The sequence below is a fragment of the Mastacembelus armatus genome, chromosome 6 (assembly GCF_900324485.2).
Source record: "Mastacembelus armatus chromosome 6, fMasArm1.2, whole genome shotgun sequence".
Taxonomy (NCBI): domain Eukaryota; kingdom Metazoa; phylum Chordata; class Actinopteri; order Synbranchiformes; family Mastacembelidae; genus Mastacembelus; species Mastacembelus armatus.
The window spans coordinates 19,686,541-19,706,812 of record NC_046638.1 but is presented as its reverse complement, the minus strand read 5'-3'; the positions used below and the strand labels follow the sequence as shown (position 1 = coordinate 19,706,812).

The following is a 20,272-nucleotide window of genomic DNA, read 5'->3' as shown; positions in this document are numbered from 1 at the left end:
CACTAACTTATACACACACAGTGATGGTCAGCAGGTTCTGGCACATTAAATCCATTTCAGATGCGTGTTTGAAAATAAATACCCCAGATGTCTTGTTTCATAAACATCGGCTGAAGAAGCCAATGAAAGAACCTGGCTCTGTTCCTGCACAACAGCTGGAGTGGAGTGGACGAATCCACAAAAAAAGAGAAAGGAGGAAACTTTCTTATGGGCACACACATGCTCACATGTGCATAACCCCCCAACACATACACACACACACATCTGCACACCTCTGTCTATGAAACTGAAAATGTGATGTGACTTGAACAATGACAGGTGTGTTTGTCAAGGATGTGGCTGTCACTTCAAATCAATGGACAGGAGCATCTTTCCTGGGAGACTTTCCACTTCTTAGGGATTGACTGGTTACACTGCGCTTGAGTGCAGGCTGGAGAACAGTAAGTTGTCAAAATGGCATTCAGGGATCCTTGCTAAGGTGTCATCAGATCAAAAAAATTCAAGAGAAACGCATTTTTGCTTTTTACTTTTCATCAGGAATCTGTGTACAGCTTCCAGTGGCCATTATATACTGCCTCATGTAGTGAGAAAGAAAATCATTATCTGGGCGTCTATCCATCTGAAGATCGTTAGCATGAACAAACCCGAGAATCACTGTTTTAGAGACGTACTATTCAAGCAAGTTGTGTCGGGCACAGAATAAAATGATGATAATCATTTCCACTGAATAACTCAAGGGAGAATCACAGCTTGTCTATTGCCGCTTTGCGGTACGTGGTTTGTCAAATGCTTTTCAATTACAGCCTTTAACTTGAGGCACTATCACATCCCCATGAAGTGATTTTAATGGAGTTTGGTGCAATTGTTTGTTATGCGAGACAGGTCTTTTCAGCAGAAAGCAAGAAGGGAGAGAGAAACTCAAATGAACTTTGGGTGATAACACGACACGAGTGGCTGAGCAGGGGAGTAGCTGTGGGCTTAAATCTAGTCACTTCCTGTCACTGGTATTTAACTGAACATGTGTATTGTACGATATGAAGGGGAGTTACTCTCTTACATCTACACCTAGAACTCAAAACACAGCATTGGCATCATATTTGGCAGATACAGTATTCTGGGGCCTGATTGCTGTGTCCAACACCCTGAATCAGATGGCCCTGTCCCACTTTCCTTCACCATCTCTCCCTCCCTTTCTCTTTTCTTCCTCCCTGACACATATAGTGTAACAGCCTCCTCTCCATTCTGTCTCTAAAGCTCCTGGATCCTCAGAGCACAGGTGCAGGACTGCAGGGCTACAGCCCACAGGCCCTGGATGCTGAAACAGGAGAGGCACGCCGGCACACATGCAGAATTACAACGCCTCCATTTCTCACACTGACATAATCCCCATGTTTTATTTGTCCCCTTGTAATTCTTTTTATATCTTGGGCTTATGTTCTTTGGCATCCGTTCAATCCCAGCCTCGGGACACAGGGCTCTACCAGGCCCATATGTGTGCCTTGCTCCAGTTAACGCATATTAGTTCCTTTGTAACTGTGACTAAACTGGCACGTCTCAGCTGGGAGATGTGCCGGCTTTGACTGACAGCCCATGTCTGGATCCTGTACTTTGAGTCTCACGCAGACTTGTCAAACACAGGCTGTGTTAAAGCATCCCTCACTCTTCTGTCAAGCACAGGAACCACGGAGAGCTGCAGAGGGTTCTGACCACATGTCTGTCTCTGACTTACCTTACATGCTCTATATGTGTGTGTGTGTGTGTGTGTGTGGAAACTGAATAGTATTTCACACTCCACTGTTCTCCAGTGTTACTTTTAACAAAACTGAGTCTCACAAGCATGTCTTTGGCATGTTCCTTTTTTTCTCAGTAGAGAAAGCCCTAAGGAAAAAAACATGTGAAACATTTTTCATGCTTGCCTTTTGGCAAGATTGCTTAGTAGAGGGAAAAAGGGAGACTTGTATACCCTGATCTGATCAGTCACTAAAATTACATTGAGAAAGCTTTTCCAATAACAGCTTGATATTAGGACTTCAGTGCGGTGTTGATGTATGTTGTCGGCAGAGAAAATCTGTTAAGTCTGTGCCATGTGATGCCAACAGTCTTAAATATTGTTTTCACAACTGCGCAAGCTAATTACCTTTAATTTTTCATCTGTGCTCCAAGGGTTGTAAGAGACTGTGATTAGTGATTCATTACTTCTCATTACCTGGCCTGTCAAACTGTTTCCTTTACTTATTCAGGCTGATTAGCTGTACATGGCCCGCCTCTCTCAATGAGGCTGAGAAAGAGACCTCAAACATGGTCTGCAGATAAGCAACTGTAAATTGCAATAATGATTAGATTGATAATGATTAGGCCATAGGTATAAAAAAAGGAAAATACACAAAAAGATGATTGTGATCATTTTTGTCATGCAGACTCAGCTACTTGGTGTGTTATGTGTGCAAAAGGTTTACATCATGCCACTTAACCTTATTTAATAATGACACAACTCCGATCTGTCAGTCAGTCCGTCTTTTCTCCAGAGAAGGGTTATTTGTAGGTGTCAGAGAATAAGGACTGATTTACTGCAGGCAAACAGGATGTCCTTCATAGTAAAAGGTCAAGGTGAGACAAAACTTAGGCAAATCAAATATAAGAAATTGGCATTGGTGTATTCTATCTGTCAATCCAATCCAGCTGTGACGGCATGGCAGAGCTTGATAATTTGCACATTGCCTTTTTTAGATAAAGACAAGACATGATGACTCCTCAAGTTCAAACACTGGGAACTATGAAAAAACAGGACTGTACTGTGTAGTAGAAAGATGTGCTCTTTCAAAGCAGCAAAAAAAAAAACAAACAAAAAAAAAAAACAAGCATGACATTGACTATGGTAGTGAGATGTTAACTAAAACATTCATCACCATTAGGAGTAATTAACAAACCCCAGCATTAATTAAAGGGCCCTGCTTTAAGGGAAACTGTGCTTAATTAGGAAGTTTGACAGGATGAGGCCTTAGGAATGATCTATATCCAGAGGGCTGTTAGAGGGGTGCAAGTGACAAAGCTACCAAAGTTGTGAGTTTTTGGAGCATTTCTTCCCTTCACCTCAAAACTATGTGCCCTTGATGGTCTAGTCTGGTGTGATCTGGCTTGGCATAGCTCCAAAAATATTGACAGGTATGACAGGCCTGTGATTAGCCAGTCAGCTGGATGCCCAAACCTTGTCACCTGTCAGGTAAAGAGATGAAGGGTGAGTGAGCAGAGGAGGAGGAAGAGGGTGGAGAGAGAAACTTGGGGGAAATAGAAAGGAAAGAAAGGCCTGGTGATAGTGCAATTCAGCACTAACGGAGTACACACAAACACAAGAAGCAGCTATAAAGGGGGTATATCAGGTCTGAGTCACCTGCAGAAGTGTTTGTGAAGCACTCCATTACAAAAACCAGAGGGTTTGAAGATGACAAATGTGTACCCAAAGAATCTGTGATTGGATCAGGGATTAAGGGCCTGCCATGTCTCTGATGGGAAACGGGCAGGAGACAGACAGACCAAGAGTGGAAGAATGAGGAAGAGAGGGAAAAAAGAGTGGAAGGAGGACAGTAAACGAATGTCAGACTGCCCAGACAGGGAGACAGAGTGGCAGAGTGGGTGGGCTTTGACAGACACATCTCACACAGGCTGACAGCTCCGTCAATAGCCCCAGGATGGCCGCCCTGATTGACAGCTAGCAGGTGGCGCATGAATGGAGTTGTCAGGCCGACTGTCAGTCAAAGTCACATCGCTGTGGCTACAAGGCCCTGGCTGAACACACAGCACGCAACTGCCCAAGGTGATCCCTGGGTGTACAGGCAGACTGCCGGCACGGGAAGCTGAAGTAGCTCAGATCATGGTATAATTACCGTATGTGTCTGTAGCAACATACAATAGCTGTATTGACTGGACCTATTTTACACTAGTGGACAGATCTAGTCTATATACAAATGGGTGGTTCCACTCAATTTTAAAAAAGTAGGAAAAAAAGGATTTGAATGTACTATCATTGAATCTCTGTAGTTTTTCCATTTCCTTGGTTCCCCTTAATTGAGCATTGTTCCAGCACGAGGGCATGAAGCATAGGAGTTAATGGGCAATAATTATATGTGAGAGAGGCTTTCTCCCTGGAGTGGAATCCAGAACAAATGGAAGCTCCGATGTGCAACATTCTACTTCATTACATCTGCCGCGATTAAAGCCCGAACATCTGGCACCATATCCTGACAGATAGACAAGTTTTCTGGACTGGAAGGGAAATCGAGTGATATTTACAAAAATATAACACAGAGTATTTACTGGATGAAAGAACAAGTGCTTTGGGCAAGCACGGTACATTCTCCCTATCAGACAAGTGATAGATTCATGTAAACACAAGTAAATCGTTTGGACACTTGTGACAAAATGAACGGCACTAAATATACCTGCTACACTTTCACATCACAATGGACTTTATTATTATAGGCAGCTTTTTTTTGCTACAGATAAATACGTACTGTGGCTCTTCAAGTAAACACTGGAATGTACATCAAGGTTGGTTGTTACTTTTTTTTTCACAATCTCAATCATCCTAACCCCTTCGAGGTGAAGCTAAAACAATAATCATAACTGTCTGTATCTGCTGTTTCCATGACAACATCAAGTCCCACAGAGTGATGTCATGCCGATCTGGTCTCTCCCTGGCATGTGGTTGTCTCCTGTGATGCCTGGAGGCATTGCGGAGGGCCTCTGGGGTGTGTGTGAGCGTCGGAGACGGCGGTCAGGGTAGAGGCTGTTGTCAAAAGGTTTGCGGTGGACACAGAGAACGTGCGTCTTCAGGTTTCCCTTCTGGGATGCGCTGTAGGGGCAGTATCTGCACTGGAACGGTTTCCGAGCTGAAAAAAGCAAACAAGGCAGATACAGAAAACAGACTTAATACTGAGGCTGATGCAGTTCGCAGGAATTTAACCTCTGCAGGGTTTGATATGACCACCTGGTGAATGCCAAATCTTCATTAGGAGTCAATGCTAACATGCACTTCAATTCATATTGTTTACCTACACTCAAACCAGCTGTCCACCACAAGCCAATCAAACCACAGCAAGCCAACACCTCTGGCTATAGACAAAACCTCACAGCACGTTTCTGTTTATCAGGAGGTTTTGCTAAAATTGTGTGTGAAAACTGTGAAAAATAAACGTTCATAATTCTGTATTTCAAATATAATTGGCAGGATGTTTTTCTAGCATTCCAGACCAGATGTACACAGGTATGAAGTACAATTTTGACAATGACACACATACATTTGGAGTGTCCACAGGGTTCAAAAACATTTTCCATTAGTTAAAATGTGTTTAAGGGCCAATGTAACACATTTCCTGCTCACAACGCAAATGCAGATACACACAGGCAAATAAACACACACGAGTGTTGAGTTGAGGAATGACAGACGTCTGCAGCTGGCAGGCAAGGCATGCCAAAACTTCCTGTCTGTCCCTCTCTTTAGCGTCTGCTACATAACTCTGCTACAAACAATGTGAACCTACATGACACAGCACAGAGTGTACCTTTAGAACACAAACAACAAAGCATATTCTTAATAGCTTCCAGAAGTTTATCTGACCACAGTAACTATCAGTAACACCAAAGCCTGAAGGTGTTGCTAAGATCAAATCAAAATCTGTGCTCGATGACTCATTTACCTTTCTACCTCAACAGTCATGTGTCCTTGTTCACTGCTGCGCTATTTTTGAGATGTTACCTCATATAATGACTTTCTATTTTCCCCTCAGTCTTACACTTCAATGTGTTTTTCTGTGATTCATGGTTACAGTAAACCATTATGTGCTGATGTCATTTGACATCACTTCCCAAAAACTGAGGGCTGTCTCAGCCTTTTCACCCCACCCTCGCCTCGTCCTCTCTATCATGCTCCTCATCAGAGCCGAGACAGCTGCACACAGCTGAACACTTGCTTTCACATCTACATAAAAAAGGTGTTTTTGGGGGGGAAAGTAGGAAAACTCACAGAAGGTGTGAGCAATAAAAGGTAATGCTCCATCTGTTGGTGTATAATAACCTGATGGCCATAAAGGACACACACACACCCACACACACATACACACATACACTAGTCAGGAAGAGGATAAGGCCTGACACATCTGAATATCATCAGGATGGCACAGAGGGGTTTATGTGTGAGAGAGAGTTAGTGAGAGGGAGGGGGAGCTGTCTGGGAGAAACAATAGTAAAAGAAAAGCTTTGTCAAAACGCAGGTATAGTTTGTAGTTTGTGTTAAACACCACCTGTCTCACCTCAGCTTTCCCAAGCCTTAACCAACAGAAGTACAAAAACAGGAAATAGGGGTGAAGAGGAAAAAATTCTCTGCGTTTCTTAAACTCCTTGAGTGAAGATTTAAAGTTGCTGTCTTGCTTTTTGAGAAATTTCATACATCCATTGTCTCTGTACAGATTTTCCTCAATCTTGTATATGCACTCAGATGATGTAACAACGCTGTAACCTATTACACTTTCATAAAGTCAGTTAATAATAAGCCAAAAGGTCTCGTGTCTACATCAGTTGCTTGTTGCCCTGACAGGCTCTCTCTCTCTGCCTGTATCGCCTTTCTTTCTCTCCCTCGTCCTCATCTTCCTGGGTCTGCTGTTCTTTCTTCACTCCCACCAGAGGAGAGGGGAGGTCCAGGAGAGGGCAACCTCCAAATAAGTTCCATTAATCACAGGCCAGAGTCTAATGTAACTAATATTTTACAATTAGAGGAGACAGCAGTGGGCTCGGAGCCATCCATCTCTTCACCACATGATCCTCCATTCATAGGCTGCTCTAGCCACAGTTTCAGACTTGCCCCACACATTCACACGCATACGCATACATACACGCAGGCTCTCATATACATGTGTACATTCAGGGAGGCACTAATAACTTGGACAGGAAATGAGAGGGGTGGGATTGTGTGGTGTTGAGAGTGACTCAAAATGCCAGCAGAAAAAGAAATACAGGAGTAGTTACTGATTTTACACTAAATATAATACTAACATTGGACATATTACTGGGTTATTCCACTTTGTTACAACTTAGATTTTCTTATTTATTATTGTTACTGCAACTTTAAGAAGCAACATTGGTACAACTAAGTCAGACGGCAAAACACAAGCAGGCAGAATATCAGACAGGTTGTATGAATGTATGAATCTTTGAGATTTCACCCCTCAGGCTTCTTTTTAATCAACTGCCTACAAATAATAAAGCATTCAACTATGTCAAGCCACAAGTTGTTGTTTTCACGCTTTTTTAACAATCTCAAATTAAATTAACACAATCTCAAATTAAACAGACAAACAACAAGAATATCGTGTTAATTAGCCAGCCTTAGCAGTGCTGGTTGGAATTTTGTTACCTTTAGTCAGAGCCAGACTAGTTATTTCACCCTGCTTCCAGTTGTTGTGCTAAACTAAGCTAACAGCCTCCTGGCTGTAGCTTCATATTTCATAAGCCAATTTATCAACTTTCTAACCTTAAGTCTCTCAAAGAATGCAAAGAAGTGTTTTCCCAAAATGTCAAACAACTGCTTTTAGCTTGTACTCTTGCAGGTGGGGCTAGAATTTCATTATTGTTTCCATATTGAATGAAATGTGAAGTTACCATTAAACATTAGGTCAGATTATTTTAAAATGTATGTATCTCTTTCTTTAGTCCGATATTTAACAATTAAAATAATATTTTTTTCAATTCTAGACTGTGTCCTCTTATATCAAATATGTACAGGTCAGGGCTGGACAACTTCTAACATCTGAAAATTTTGGCTTCTTTGATTTAAAGTACATTGAAGTAAAACCTGTTCATATTTTTCAAAATATTGTATGGGAAAAAAACTACTGCATTGTTACTGAAACTCAATTATTATATTCTTATTATTATAAAAAATGAATGCCATGGATAATACCTTGTCCTATAAAAACATATTTGCGGTAGGTTGTGCACATGTTTATGTGTACACCTGCATACATGTATTCCTCTGTGTGTGTGTGTGTGTGTGTGTATGTATGTATGTGTGTGTGTTGAGAGCGTGTAGTGTGTCACAGGATGAGATAATGACCATGATGACAGTGGCGGGGCCGACGGGGGCCAGAGAGGCTGAATGGTGACGGATGACACAGGCCTGAGCTCTGATGGCACACAGACAGTGAGTGATGACTGCACATCCTCCCCAGTGCTCCACCCTTCATTATCTCTATAGGGAGAAGCATGACACAAAGGCAGGCCGTGCTGCCCTCTCGCTGCCCTCAAACGACATCTGCTCATGGAGACTGCTGCACTACTGCTCCTTTTTCACCTCACTGTCGCTCCATCTATCTCCATCTATGGTGATCTTTCTCTGTCCTTTTCTCTCACTCTCTGTCACCCTCTCTGCGGAGGCTATACAGAGGTCAGACAATGAGATAATGACTCACCCCTTTCAACCTTTCAAATCAGGGCCTTTTCTTTCTCTGTCCACTGTGTTCTTTCATTCTTAATCCTTTCTTGATCAATCATCTCATGTTCACGTGTTCTCATACGTCTGAGGGGCCTGATTTGGTGTCACAGAAGAGACAATTCAGTTAGTTGAATAACTGGTTTTACATTACAGATTAACTGGTTTATTTTAGAATGATATTCCAAGGCCAGTGGGGTACATGATTGTAGCAGTGAAATATTAATGCAAGCTTTAATACCTGGTAAAGAAATATTTGGAAACTTTAAAGTATCTTCACTCTTTGAGTGGTAAATGTTGCCATCTAGTGGCCCAATCTATGCAGTGCAAAAATTAGAGTTTCTGTCTGTTTAAAATACAAGGGAGGGCTCAGAGAGACTAATGAGCATGCAGACAGGTTCAACCAGAGGTCACCATCTGGCCAATTACCACTGTTGGCACATTGGAGGCGACCTGAACTGTCATCACAAACACATCACTCCATGTCCAAACTGCCCGGCAATATGTCACCATGCCACTCGATGTGCCATACAGTATGGAGAGGATGGGGGCAACAGGAGACAGCCCCATGACAAAGCCACCTGGTCAGTTCTGCAGACAGGACAGGCTGCTGGACCACCTGCTTGGATCAGTTTTAGAGGACACTCAGTGGACTCTCAATGTCAGTTACCCATCTCAATGTCCAGTTTGACTGACAAGTGTTTATTGTGTCGATGACATCTACTTCTTCAGGGAGAGAAAAGAAATATGGAGGCTCAATCTGCAGCAAACAAAAGGCAAGGGTGTTTGAAATAACTCCTCGCAACTATGATCCACTGGTTTGATTGCTGAAAAGCACAAGCAAGAGTTACAGGAACATAATGACATAATTGTTCTGAGATTTTTAAAGAAAACGCTACTCCATACTGCTAGCTTTTCAATTTTTTTTTCCAATCCAAACAGTATTATATACAATAAAAGCAAAAAAGAAACATGAGCAGTGTGACAGCTCTGACAGACGCTGAAGGGGTGGGGTGTTTTCGGCATATTATAATAACCATCTGTACAATCAAATAGAAAACTACATCTTGCTGTTAGAATCATAAAGAAAGGGAACAGATGTTAATCCCTAATGGAGTTGACAGGCACTTTCCTGTCTTTCACATGAACATATTGAGTTTCTGAATAATAGGGGGATCAGAGGGAAGGTGTATCATGTTGCACTCATAATACATGCATATCAAAGACCCCAGCTGTTGGATTCCCTCTCCTGAGAGACAGCAGTATTAAACCTGCACTCAGCAAGCATATCACACCAGCACAAGAGCTTAAGCCTCTCCATCAGTGGGTTCTATTGGCTTGGGCGGTTTGTAACCTATCACACAAGGAGATTATATCATGCTTTAAAGTGTAAGGGTAATCAGCGCCGCACACCTGTGTCATCTTCATCCCTTATTTGAGATCAGAGATAAAATCTGGGAAGAAAAAACTAAAGTGCTATAAGTATAAGGGAAGTGTGTTGTTCGTAATTGGCATGATTCATTCACACACTCACACTCACTCTTCACACTTCTGCTGTCAGGTGATAAGGGCTGAGATATTGCCAAAAACTTTTTTTGGATTTCGATAGCAGCATTCTTGTGGCTGGCAATGTCATGATCTGTTCCAAACTGTACAGTCAGTACACTAGTCAGCCAATTATATATAGAATTATGTTAACTAATCATAATATTGTTATATTCCCATCTGCTGCAGTCTGTAACATTCAGATGGGGTGGTACCAAGCATCTGAAAAGTATTAAAGGAAGAAAAAAGGATGGGCCAGTATTTGTCCACTAGGTGGCAATACATACTTTCAAATATGGTGACAGTATCAGCAACATCTTGATAACAGTGACAGCTGTGTTTAACATACATGATGGATAAGCTGATGCTCACCTGATGCAGCATCTTTCTCCATATTTCCCCCATCATTCAAAATGACTGTGTGTGAGCTGGCAGGTGTGCAGTTCAGGTTCCCCTGGGATCTGAGGAAGGACAGCAGGCCACCCTGGTGCTGAAGGGGATCAGCCTGTCCTGGAGTCAAGCTCTCCAGAGAGGAGATGGGAGATTCAGCCACAGCTCTGCCCCAAGTGCCTGGCTTTTCGTTACTCTTCTCGCCAGGACCCTGGAAATCAGTGTTGGCCTGTCCTTGCTCCTCTGCCTCCAGGACATTATTTTTCAGCATCTTCCACTTTGCAACATTGTCATTTTTGTTGTCCCTCCCTTGCTCAGATTTCTCAAATTCATCATCACCATCGTGACATGTGGAGCTTGTATTCTGCATATCCATCTCTCCTTTTGTTCCTTGCACCAAAAGGTCACACTGATATGCAGGTTTCACACTGAGTTCAGCTGCGGCATTAGAGTAACTTTGTAGCCGGGGGGTAATAGAGGAAGAGAGTCCATTACTAAAAACACCAGACATCTGTACCAGTACAGCAGGAGACATGGCTGAATGAGACATGACAGACTCTGGTCTGACAGACAAATCTAAAGGCTCATACTGGGACTTCTTGTTTTGACCAGATAAAGAGCCCTCCGCACATACATCTTTGTCACTGAGCTCAGACTGCTTGTTGATTAGCAGGGAGTTTTCACTGTGGTTCTCCAGACCAAGGTAGTGACCCGCCGCTGTGCTCCAGTCTTCCCTGGATCTGGGTCTGAGCTTGGGGTTGGGGCTGGAGCTGCTGCTGCTGGTGGGGTGCAGTGGAGACGAAAGATCCCTGCTGTTCTGCCAGTGGGGGAAGTGGTAGCTATCCAGATGGAAACCCAGGGAGGCTGTCTGTGCAGCGGTGTAGTCGCTGGAGACAGGACACCTGTAGACTTTCTCACCTATTTTAACACAGACCATAACAGCAAAAACATAATGCAAACCAAATCAAATTAGGAAACTATGTGTATATAAGGCATACTGAAGATTTTGTTCTGAGAATAGTATGTACTAGCAACTGTTGTCTAAACATGAAAAATGTTGCAATGCTACACCAGGCTGAGTTGAATGATTTAAGCTCTGCCCTGCAGTAAATCAACCTTGTAATCAGCTTTCAGCTCTAGTGATCCATCATTTTACAGTATGGACGCCACCACCATGTGCAATAAATACACCCAAAGATGTTAACACCAAACAAGATTCTTCCAGAAATAATAAACAGTTAAATTGTAAAGCAACCAGAACAAGGCAGATGTCGCAGACAAGAACCTCATTCCATCAAAACCAGTAAATGGCTTTCCCAGTCAAAAATAACGAAGTCCAACATGTGAGCAGTTCTGATTAACCGCCTACTGTAGCTGAGTTTATTTTTGCCTCATACTTGAAAAATGGCATGATAGGAACATAATTCAAAAAGTACAAAGTGTATTATTGTGAAGAATGACAATGGGCAATTTTTTGCCTTTTAGCCAGTGAATAATATCCATCTGGATGCAATATTTGATCCTGCACACCATAACTTTTAATTAAAGGTAATTTAAATGTCTTCTTCCCTCTGTTTACCTACAGTTTTATCCTTATAGCTATCACAGAAACACCCTTCAGGGTTAAACACACTCTGTGTGACCATTTTGAGTTAGTGATTGTCTGAGACCTCAGCCTTGCACTGTCTTTAAACAGCCCAGCTGTTTCGCTGCCATTCCAATTACAGTAAAAGTCATCCGACGCCATTAAGCCACAAATATTGGCAGTTTATTGCCCAACACTCTCCTGGCATTTGAAGGTCAGGTCATACATTATACTGTGTCTTTTAGGGATGCGTCTGGAATAGGGAGATAAACCCACCACCATTAATTTAATTCTATGCATATTGATGCCTTATTGTTCTTCTTTAATGGACTAATATCTGAGTTACAACAGTGATTCATCCCCGCCAGAGAAATATCAATTTCATACACCTCAAGATCTGACCCTGAGGTAATTCTCTGAGGTAAATCTAAATCTAATGATCTGTAGTTGTTACTTTACTTTGTTTCCAACTTTAATAGAAAAACCACCATTGTGAGCTGAATGGCAGTAAAAATTGGCTGTTTTTTACTATTTCAAATGTACAAAACCGTAAAATAGCACCCACGTATTAATTAAATAGAGCTGAGCTTGAAATGAAAAATCACAGCTGAAATGGCAAATTCATGTCCTTGAACTAAAGAGAGTCATCCCTATTCATACTATATACTGTGTATGTTTGTGTATGTTTGTGTGTGTGTGTCTATAGTATGTACAGTGTATTTGATTTATTGTCTGTGTACATTACATGAGCACGACGACGTGTGTTGGTGTGCAAGAGCGGGAAAGACACTTCAACAGTGCCACACCCTTGTCTCCAGTAACAGACAAAAAAATCCAAACAGCTTAATGGAACTCTTTCAGACACACTATATATCTCAATTATTCTGTGGCTTAAATTACGATGACATTACCGGCGAGCTCCAAATGCAGAAAACACATATATCTGACCTCATCTTTCAGCGTGGACCTTCCCTAAACCCATTTGCAAGCCTACATGAGAGCAGTAAAACAACACAAAGACTAAAGACTCTGCCTTTTTTCTCTTGCTTTGGATGGGTGCCATCTTTGTGATTGCCTGGTTCATGCTAACTTAATCAGTTTAAGATTTACTTACACTGCCGAGGCTCACATTATGTGAGGGGAGTAATTTTAGAGCTTAGATTTATCAACCAAAACTCCAATTACTGCATCATTACAAACCCCAGCCTCTCTCACCTAACACAGAGCATCTAATGAAGTGATGCGTATGAGTTATCCGCCCTTACTGGATGTGCAAGGCGGAGGAAAAAGGTAAATAAATAAAGAAATGCCTCAAGTGAGCCGTGTCTATGGAAAAAAAGCATGCAGCTGGGCTTGGACAAGTGATTCATTTCATATGGAAATAGGCTTTAAGATTTACAACCATACATCACCATCCATGCAATCACAGGCTCACATACTACATGCTTACATAGGCGTTTGGCAGTTATATTCTAGATATCAAACTCCATATACAGTAAGGCATTGGCTCTTTCTCTACATGCAATCAAGCACCTGAAATGGAAAACAGAGATACATGCTGGCTGGTTTGGTTTAAGATGAAACAGAGTGAGAGTGAGAGTCACACACAAGACTGGTGAGAAAAACAGGGGCACCAGATGTTCTTTGATGTTTATAATAGCATATATTATTAATATTAATTAGACCACATAGTCAATGACGCATTTGGGACGTTTCCAAGTCAATTAAGCCAAATGGCATTCAGGAGATGGTGGAACAATATTTCAAGGCAGGTGTTCAGAACTCCCTGGGTAAATCTTTTTATCTGCATGCTAGGAAAACAAGCATTTTGAGCTTAATTTGAGCCTCATATCTGCAATAATAATTAAAAAGAGGATTAAAAGACAGAAGTGAGAGGGAGATGGAAAAGCCAACAGGTAATCAGTTTAGACAAACCAGTCGGACTGACTCTGATCTCTGACTAAGAGCTGAATTTGTGTATCCCGACACAGGACCAAGTTAGATAAGGACCCGTTTAGTTAAAAGATGCTTTTACTGTCACCAATCACAAAGAATAGGCTGATGTAACTGTAACAGCCAAATGAAAAGTGATATCCTGTACAGCAGCCTGCTCTATCTGTATTTCTGAGTAAAACACTGCTCACATTACCATTACCATTTTACAGACACTTATCGTTTCAGGCTCTTTTGGCTTTAAAGTTTACTGTAAAAGTGGTGCAAAAGCAGCCAATAAGAGCCAAAACACATGTGGGGACAACATCATTATATGGTGTCTGCTCATTGACCTTGAGGTTAACAGTATTGAATGGGACTAATTAATAACTGTCAGAGCATTTTATGTTTGTTGGGCATGTTTTTTTTTTATTCAGCGCTGGTCTCTAACTGATCAAATGTAAGTCAGAGGCCTCAAGCATGCACCCTTCATTAGTTTATCGTTTTAAGGGGAGTCATTATTCTTAATCTCAGATTATATTTAAAGTCAAAGTGCATTTTCAAATCTGTTCTGATTAGACACTGAGAGAAGCAATTTGAATCACACGCCTTCTACTGAAATCAAAGTGGGATTTCTAATTTAAGATGCTGGGTATTTGTAGTTAAAAATCTAAATCCAGCACTGTATCACTATGTATCAAGCAAAGAAGCCGTCTCTCTCTCTCTCTCTCTCTCTCTCTCTCTCTATATCTGACAGCCATGACTGTACTATATTTGCTATCCATATTGAGAACATCAATAACTTCATGACCACCACAGGCTGACTATGAATAATGCAGCCAGTAATTCTGGACTAATCAATGTTCCTCAAGCTGAACATCTGGCAGTGGTAATTCTTCCTCAGCATCTCCTCTCTCCTGAATTAGAAAACACTTGCTCTCTCCCGCTCTTTTTCTCCACGTCCAACCATCGAGACAGACAGACTTGATCAGTTACAACCCCCCACCTCCGAAAAAACTTATCCCTGTTATTAAACCCTCATCAAGTGGTGCGTGTTCTCCATATGTGTAGGATTTACCTATCTGTCCCGCAGCAGACCTGTGTGTTGAGCCAGGGCCAGCAGCGTGTGATTGTGTTAATTAATCTGTCATTGTGAGCGCAGGGAGCAGCTGCAGAGGTCTCTGGGATATATTGTCAGAGCTAAACAATGCGGTGCTAAGCCCCCAGAGTGAGTCTACCATTACACAGGACTAAGAACAGAGAGGAGAGGAGGAGAGGAGGAGAGGGGGAGAGAGCGCCTGCCGGATCCATCACTGACTAAAGCAATGACGCCTGACCTTTACAATGAATTAGTTTCCATGCTTAATATTGACTGAAATTAGAGTCTGATACTGAATGTGCCATCCCAGAACTGTGTGCACTCAAATCCTCAGCTAGCCAGCTATCATAAATGTTTCTGGAAGTGACACCGTATGGTCTTCGAGATAGGGGAGAAGAGGGAAAGTAAAAACAACAGAGCCTGAATATGTTTCTTAAAGAGCAAGCAGAGAGGGATTTGGCCATAAACTCTAATATGTAAATATGCAGATACCAGTATGTGTGTACAATATGGAAACAAAACATCTAAAGAGATTAGACCTGATCCATTTATCACCGCTATACGGACATCATTTAAGAGGATACTGGATCAAATCCCAAAAGCCAGCATCAGACTCAGATGCACATAACAACAGTACTCTGACACTGGAAGAAAATAACCATAGTCATAAGCTGTGAAGAAAGAGAACAAAAAGTTTGGATTTATTTTCCTTCTCTTCTCTTACCAACACTGTTGTACCAGTAATTTAGGTTCATGATAACATGTTAGCAGGATGCCATGACAAGAAAGGCATTTACCCAGAGAGGCGAATCAACCAAATCACCAGGTGGAACAGAAGACTATCAATAAAAATACCAGGTGGTAGATCAAATCATAAAAATCACTAGGTGGTATATATCAAATCATTAAAAACACCAGATGGCATGCATTAACATCTTGTGCCCCCGTAGGCAAGGGGTGGGGATGTGACGGATATAAAATAGAGGGTACTAATTATCCCTACAATTCAACATGATGCCATTATCCTTAAAAGGAAGACAAAGTCCTTGTGGATGACAGTAATATCTGTGGTGGTGTTGCTGACCCTGCGCTACACGTCCACCTACAGTAAGTGGGAAGAAAGATGAGGCCAGAGTGGTCACTTAGATAGTAGTTTTTTTTTTTAATTAGAAAAAAGGTTATAAAATGTGCTAATCTGATCCTTTGTTGTGATTTTCTACACTGATTTTTAATTATGTTTGCCAGAAACCATATTGATTCTCAAATTAGTCTCATACTAGAAACATGAAATATGTAATCCCGCAAAAAACAGACTGATATATAAATAACTGCACTCAAGCAACTCAGTATGATACTTTCAAAAAGTTGGGGAACAAATGTTATCCATATCATTCTCTCTTCTTCCATGTTCTCCTGCCTCCTCTACTTTATACTAATTAAAAAAAAAAACACTGACTCAAAACAATCCTGATGTGAAAAAATAAGCCTGTTGATGTCACCACAGTCTAAAACCTGATGAAGACTTTGTAAACTCCCCCCAGCAGCTGTTTTCACAGGTTGAGCACTATCTGAAGTAAACTAAATTTAATGTGAATAATCTTCAAAGTGTCACTTTGAGAAAATCTTAAAACAGCCTTTAGAAATATTTTTTTTCTCTGACTGTGTTTTCGATACCTGGAGAAGAAGATTCTGGCCGATGGTCCGGTACACTGCCAGAGAGGGAGTTCCCCGTTTCTGTAATGATCTCTGTTGGCCCATGATGACTTACACTGCCTGGGCTACCAGGTCTGCTGATAGCCTTGGTGTCTGGGTCAGCAAGACACACTTTCCCATCGTCTAGAGGGAGACATCTGTCAGGCAAGTAAGAGGAGCACTGCTGCTGGTCTTTTGGATTGAACATTTGCTGTTCAACAGACGGCGCTGGTGTCATGATCTGCCAGCCTGGGTAGCTGCTGCTGTTGTGTGTCTCTCTGTTAGAGATGATTTTCTGCAGATATTCCATGCTTGTGGAGCTCAGCGGAGGGTGGAGATGATTTAAACTCAACAACGCTGAGTTATCTGCATCTGTCAGAGAGCCTGGACCTGAGGAAATCATCCTCCCTAACATCTCTCTAACCTTCATGTCAACGCCTGCTGTGGCGAGTATCTGGCTGTAATCTGGCTGGTCAGCTCTCTCAGTCATGAGGAACCTGTTGTGAAGGCGGGCGATGTACTGGGAGTAGAGGCTGTTTTGATGCTCATGTGTTATGCTACCTATATTAACAGGGGTGTCATGCTCAGCGGAGAGGTTACTCTTAGCAGCCAGCTTGTTGAGGTGGACCTTCATATGATTCTTGAGAAACCAGGGTTCTTTAAAACGACGGCCACAGATTTGACAGCAGTGCTCAAAAGAGTCCTTGTGTTTCCTCATATGACCCTTCAGGAACCAGGCTTGGCTGAACGTCTGGCCACACACCTCGCAGGGGAATTCACCAACGGACTTTCCCTTGTCTCCGGCCCCTAGAGCAGGCTTCTGTCCTGAGCCTGAATCAGCAGTTATATGTGTGGTCTCAACATGGCCAATGAGCTCCTCCTCATGTGAGGCAGCAAACTCACACAAGGTGCACTTGTAGGGTTTGTGTAGGATCCTGATGTGGCGCTCAAGCTCCTGCTGCTTCCTGAACTTTCCTTTACAGAATGAGCAGCGAAAGCCTATAGGTTGGGATTGGATGGACTCATCGTGGACAGTGGTCACCTTAGGAGAGGTGGATGGATGTGACTGGCTCTCTGTTGCCCCAGAGTTGTTTAAGAACTGGGGACTGGTCACGACAGTCTGCATCAGGGGCTTCTGAAGTTGGCTTATCTTAGAATTTTGTTGCTGGCTAACATGACCAGCTCGCATCTGCCTGTCTCTTAGTATGGCCCTTTCCTCAAGTTCATGAAGCAGCCTGTTGTCCTCTCTAATCCTCCCACGGCCTTTACCCAGAATGCCTTGCTTGTGAGTACGGAGGTGTATCTTCAGGTTGCCTTTCTGTGCAGCTCTGTGGTCGCAGTATGGGCACTTAAAGGGTTTCTCACCAGTGTGTGTGCGCATGTGAAGGGAAAGGATGCTGTTAAAGCGGAAACGCTTTCCACACAATGGGCAGGGATACTTCCTGTTCTTGCGGTTGTCATCCTGGGCAGAATTCACCTGGGAGACAATGCTTTGATTGGTGACTCTCAAATACTGGGAGAGCCCTACTCTCCCGTTCATACTGCTGAGAATCCTTGCATCCATGATTTGATTGGCCAGAAGAGCCATCTGGTTCCTAATTGGGTGGGTGGATGGGGTAATGAAGCTGTTCTTTTCGAGGCTGGCTTATGTAACAGTATGGTGGTCAGGGATGTGGTACAGTCCAAAGGTTAGCAGCAAACTGTATGATGACTGTTTGCACTTATTCAATTGAAACAGGATGTGGATTCATGCTGTTCAGATAAAACGTCTGTTTGTTGTGGCCCAGGCCTGAAGAGGAAACAAAAGAAAGTGAATTTAAATTCTACCAAAACAATGTATTCAAATACATTCATTTCCAGCTCAGGAAGCTCAAGAACAGGTAGGTAAAATGTCAGCATGGTTATATGTTGTCAATTAAGAAGGTAAATCTGTACTTTTGCAGCTGCTGTATCATGCCAGTAATGCACCACAAATAGGTCAGGAAATAGAGCAAAGTAGGTTCTGACTCTGTTCATCCTGTGTTAAGTATACCTGTGGTTTTAGATTATTGTTAGAGACTGTAAAAATGCTGATTAAGTCAAACCACAAAGGCTTCCTCAACAAATATCTCATCTTTACTAAAGGGTGGAAATCTTTGTCTAGATCTCATTTTGAACTGACGCACAAACATAAAAAACTGTCTGCTTCTTCTTGCCCTTCCTTTGCATTTTGGAAATCTATGAAATGCTTTTAAAAAAGATTAAAGCAAAAGAGTTGAGGTTTTTCAGCTGGTCTGTTGCATATTTTAATAAAACCTTTCCAGGATAATTATGTCACAGGAGTACTAAGGAAAGTAAACAACTTAATGATGCAAGAATGCAAACTAAAGTTAAAGGAAAACTACCCAAATGAAAAGCTACAGTATGCTTCACTTCTTTCCTGTCGAGCTCCCTTTTTTTATTCAACTGTAGCAACAAAACAAAGCTTCAAATTCACATCGTGCTACAATGGTCGAGGTCACATAAGCGAGCCCTGCACAGCTTTAGTGCAGCACCAAAGGGCACAGAACAAAGCCGGCACTGTCCACAATGAATTAACACAGGCTTACATCATCCTGGACTGCAACCTCAGTCAGTCATGAAAATGATGTACACAAAACCACACAGATAAAATGCTGGCCGGCTGGCAACACTGGCTAGTGTGAGTAAGCTGTAGATCAGAAATCAGTGGTACTGACCCGATCATATCTGACAGAAAAAAGTGAGCTAACTGTATTAGACTATGGCGGATCCACTTCATAGTTTTAAACCTGGTACTTTGGAGGGGGGAGCACAGGATGTTCCCACCCACCTTCATGGATTACGGTCATTTGAACTATTAATGCATTTGCCTCTATTAATGTCATTACTGTAGTGTGGTATTGGATGTGTAATAGTGTACACAGTATCCATCTTGAAGTCTGCTTCTAATCAATAACGATTGATCAGCCTCAATTTCAAATGGCTTTTGCAGCATCCTATGAATAACTACAGTGTAACTGTGTGTGTGTTTCTTTTGTTAAGCAATGCACGTACCTGGCTGTCACATGCAGCTAACTGAAGGCATGAGTGGGGCCACATTCAAAACCAAAACAATACTTTGAGTGTAACTGAAGGCCTTCCAAATAAAATGTCTGACAGTGAGACTCAGCCACCTGCTGCTGCTCCTGCCTATAGTCCATAGCAACACTCAGTCAGTCATGAAATGCTGTACACAAAACCACACAGATAAAGAGCGTGCCTGCAGCCATGGCTGGTGTGAGCAGTGTGTCTACTCTGAGCTGAGATCAATGTAAGGATACAAGCCTGACCTAATCATATCTGACAGCGAGAAAGTGAGTGAATGATATTAGCATACACTAGATCCACTTCATATTTGCTAAAGTGGTATTCCTCTGATTAACTAAGCAAAGCAAGGAGGCATAAAAGATTATGTGTGTGCTTTCTGGTGTGTATGTGTGTGTGTATGTGCGTAGGTTTGTAGGAACTGGTGGAGATAGGGAGCGGCACGCAGTGTCATCAGGTGTTTTGT

General features: G+C 42.2%; 1 protein-coding gene across 1 annotated transcript; it reads right to left on the bottom strand.

The window, feature by feature from the left end:
- Nucleotides 1–4,440: 4,440 nt before the first annotated feature.
- LOC113132845 (zinc finger protein 536-like) lies at nt 4,441–19,922 on the bottom strand. The gene is made up of 4 exons (XM_026311221.2): nt 19,880–19,922; nt 16,705–18,366; nt 10,397–11,332; nt 4,441–4,886 (listed from the first exon to the last, which is right to left on the bottom strand). The coding sequence occupies exons 1-4, from the start codon at nt 19,920–19,922 to the stop codon at nt 4,651–4,653; spliced, it is 2,877 nt and encodes a 958-aa protein (XP_026167006.1). The 3' UTR covers nt 4,441–4,650.
- Nucleotides 19,923–20,272: the final 350 nt, after the last annotated feature.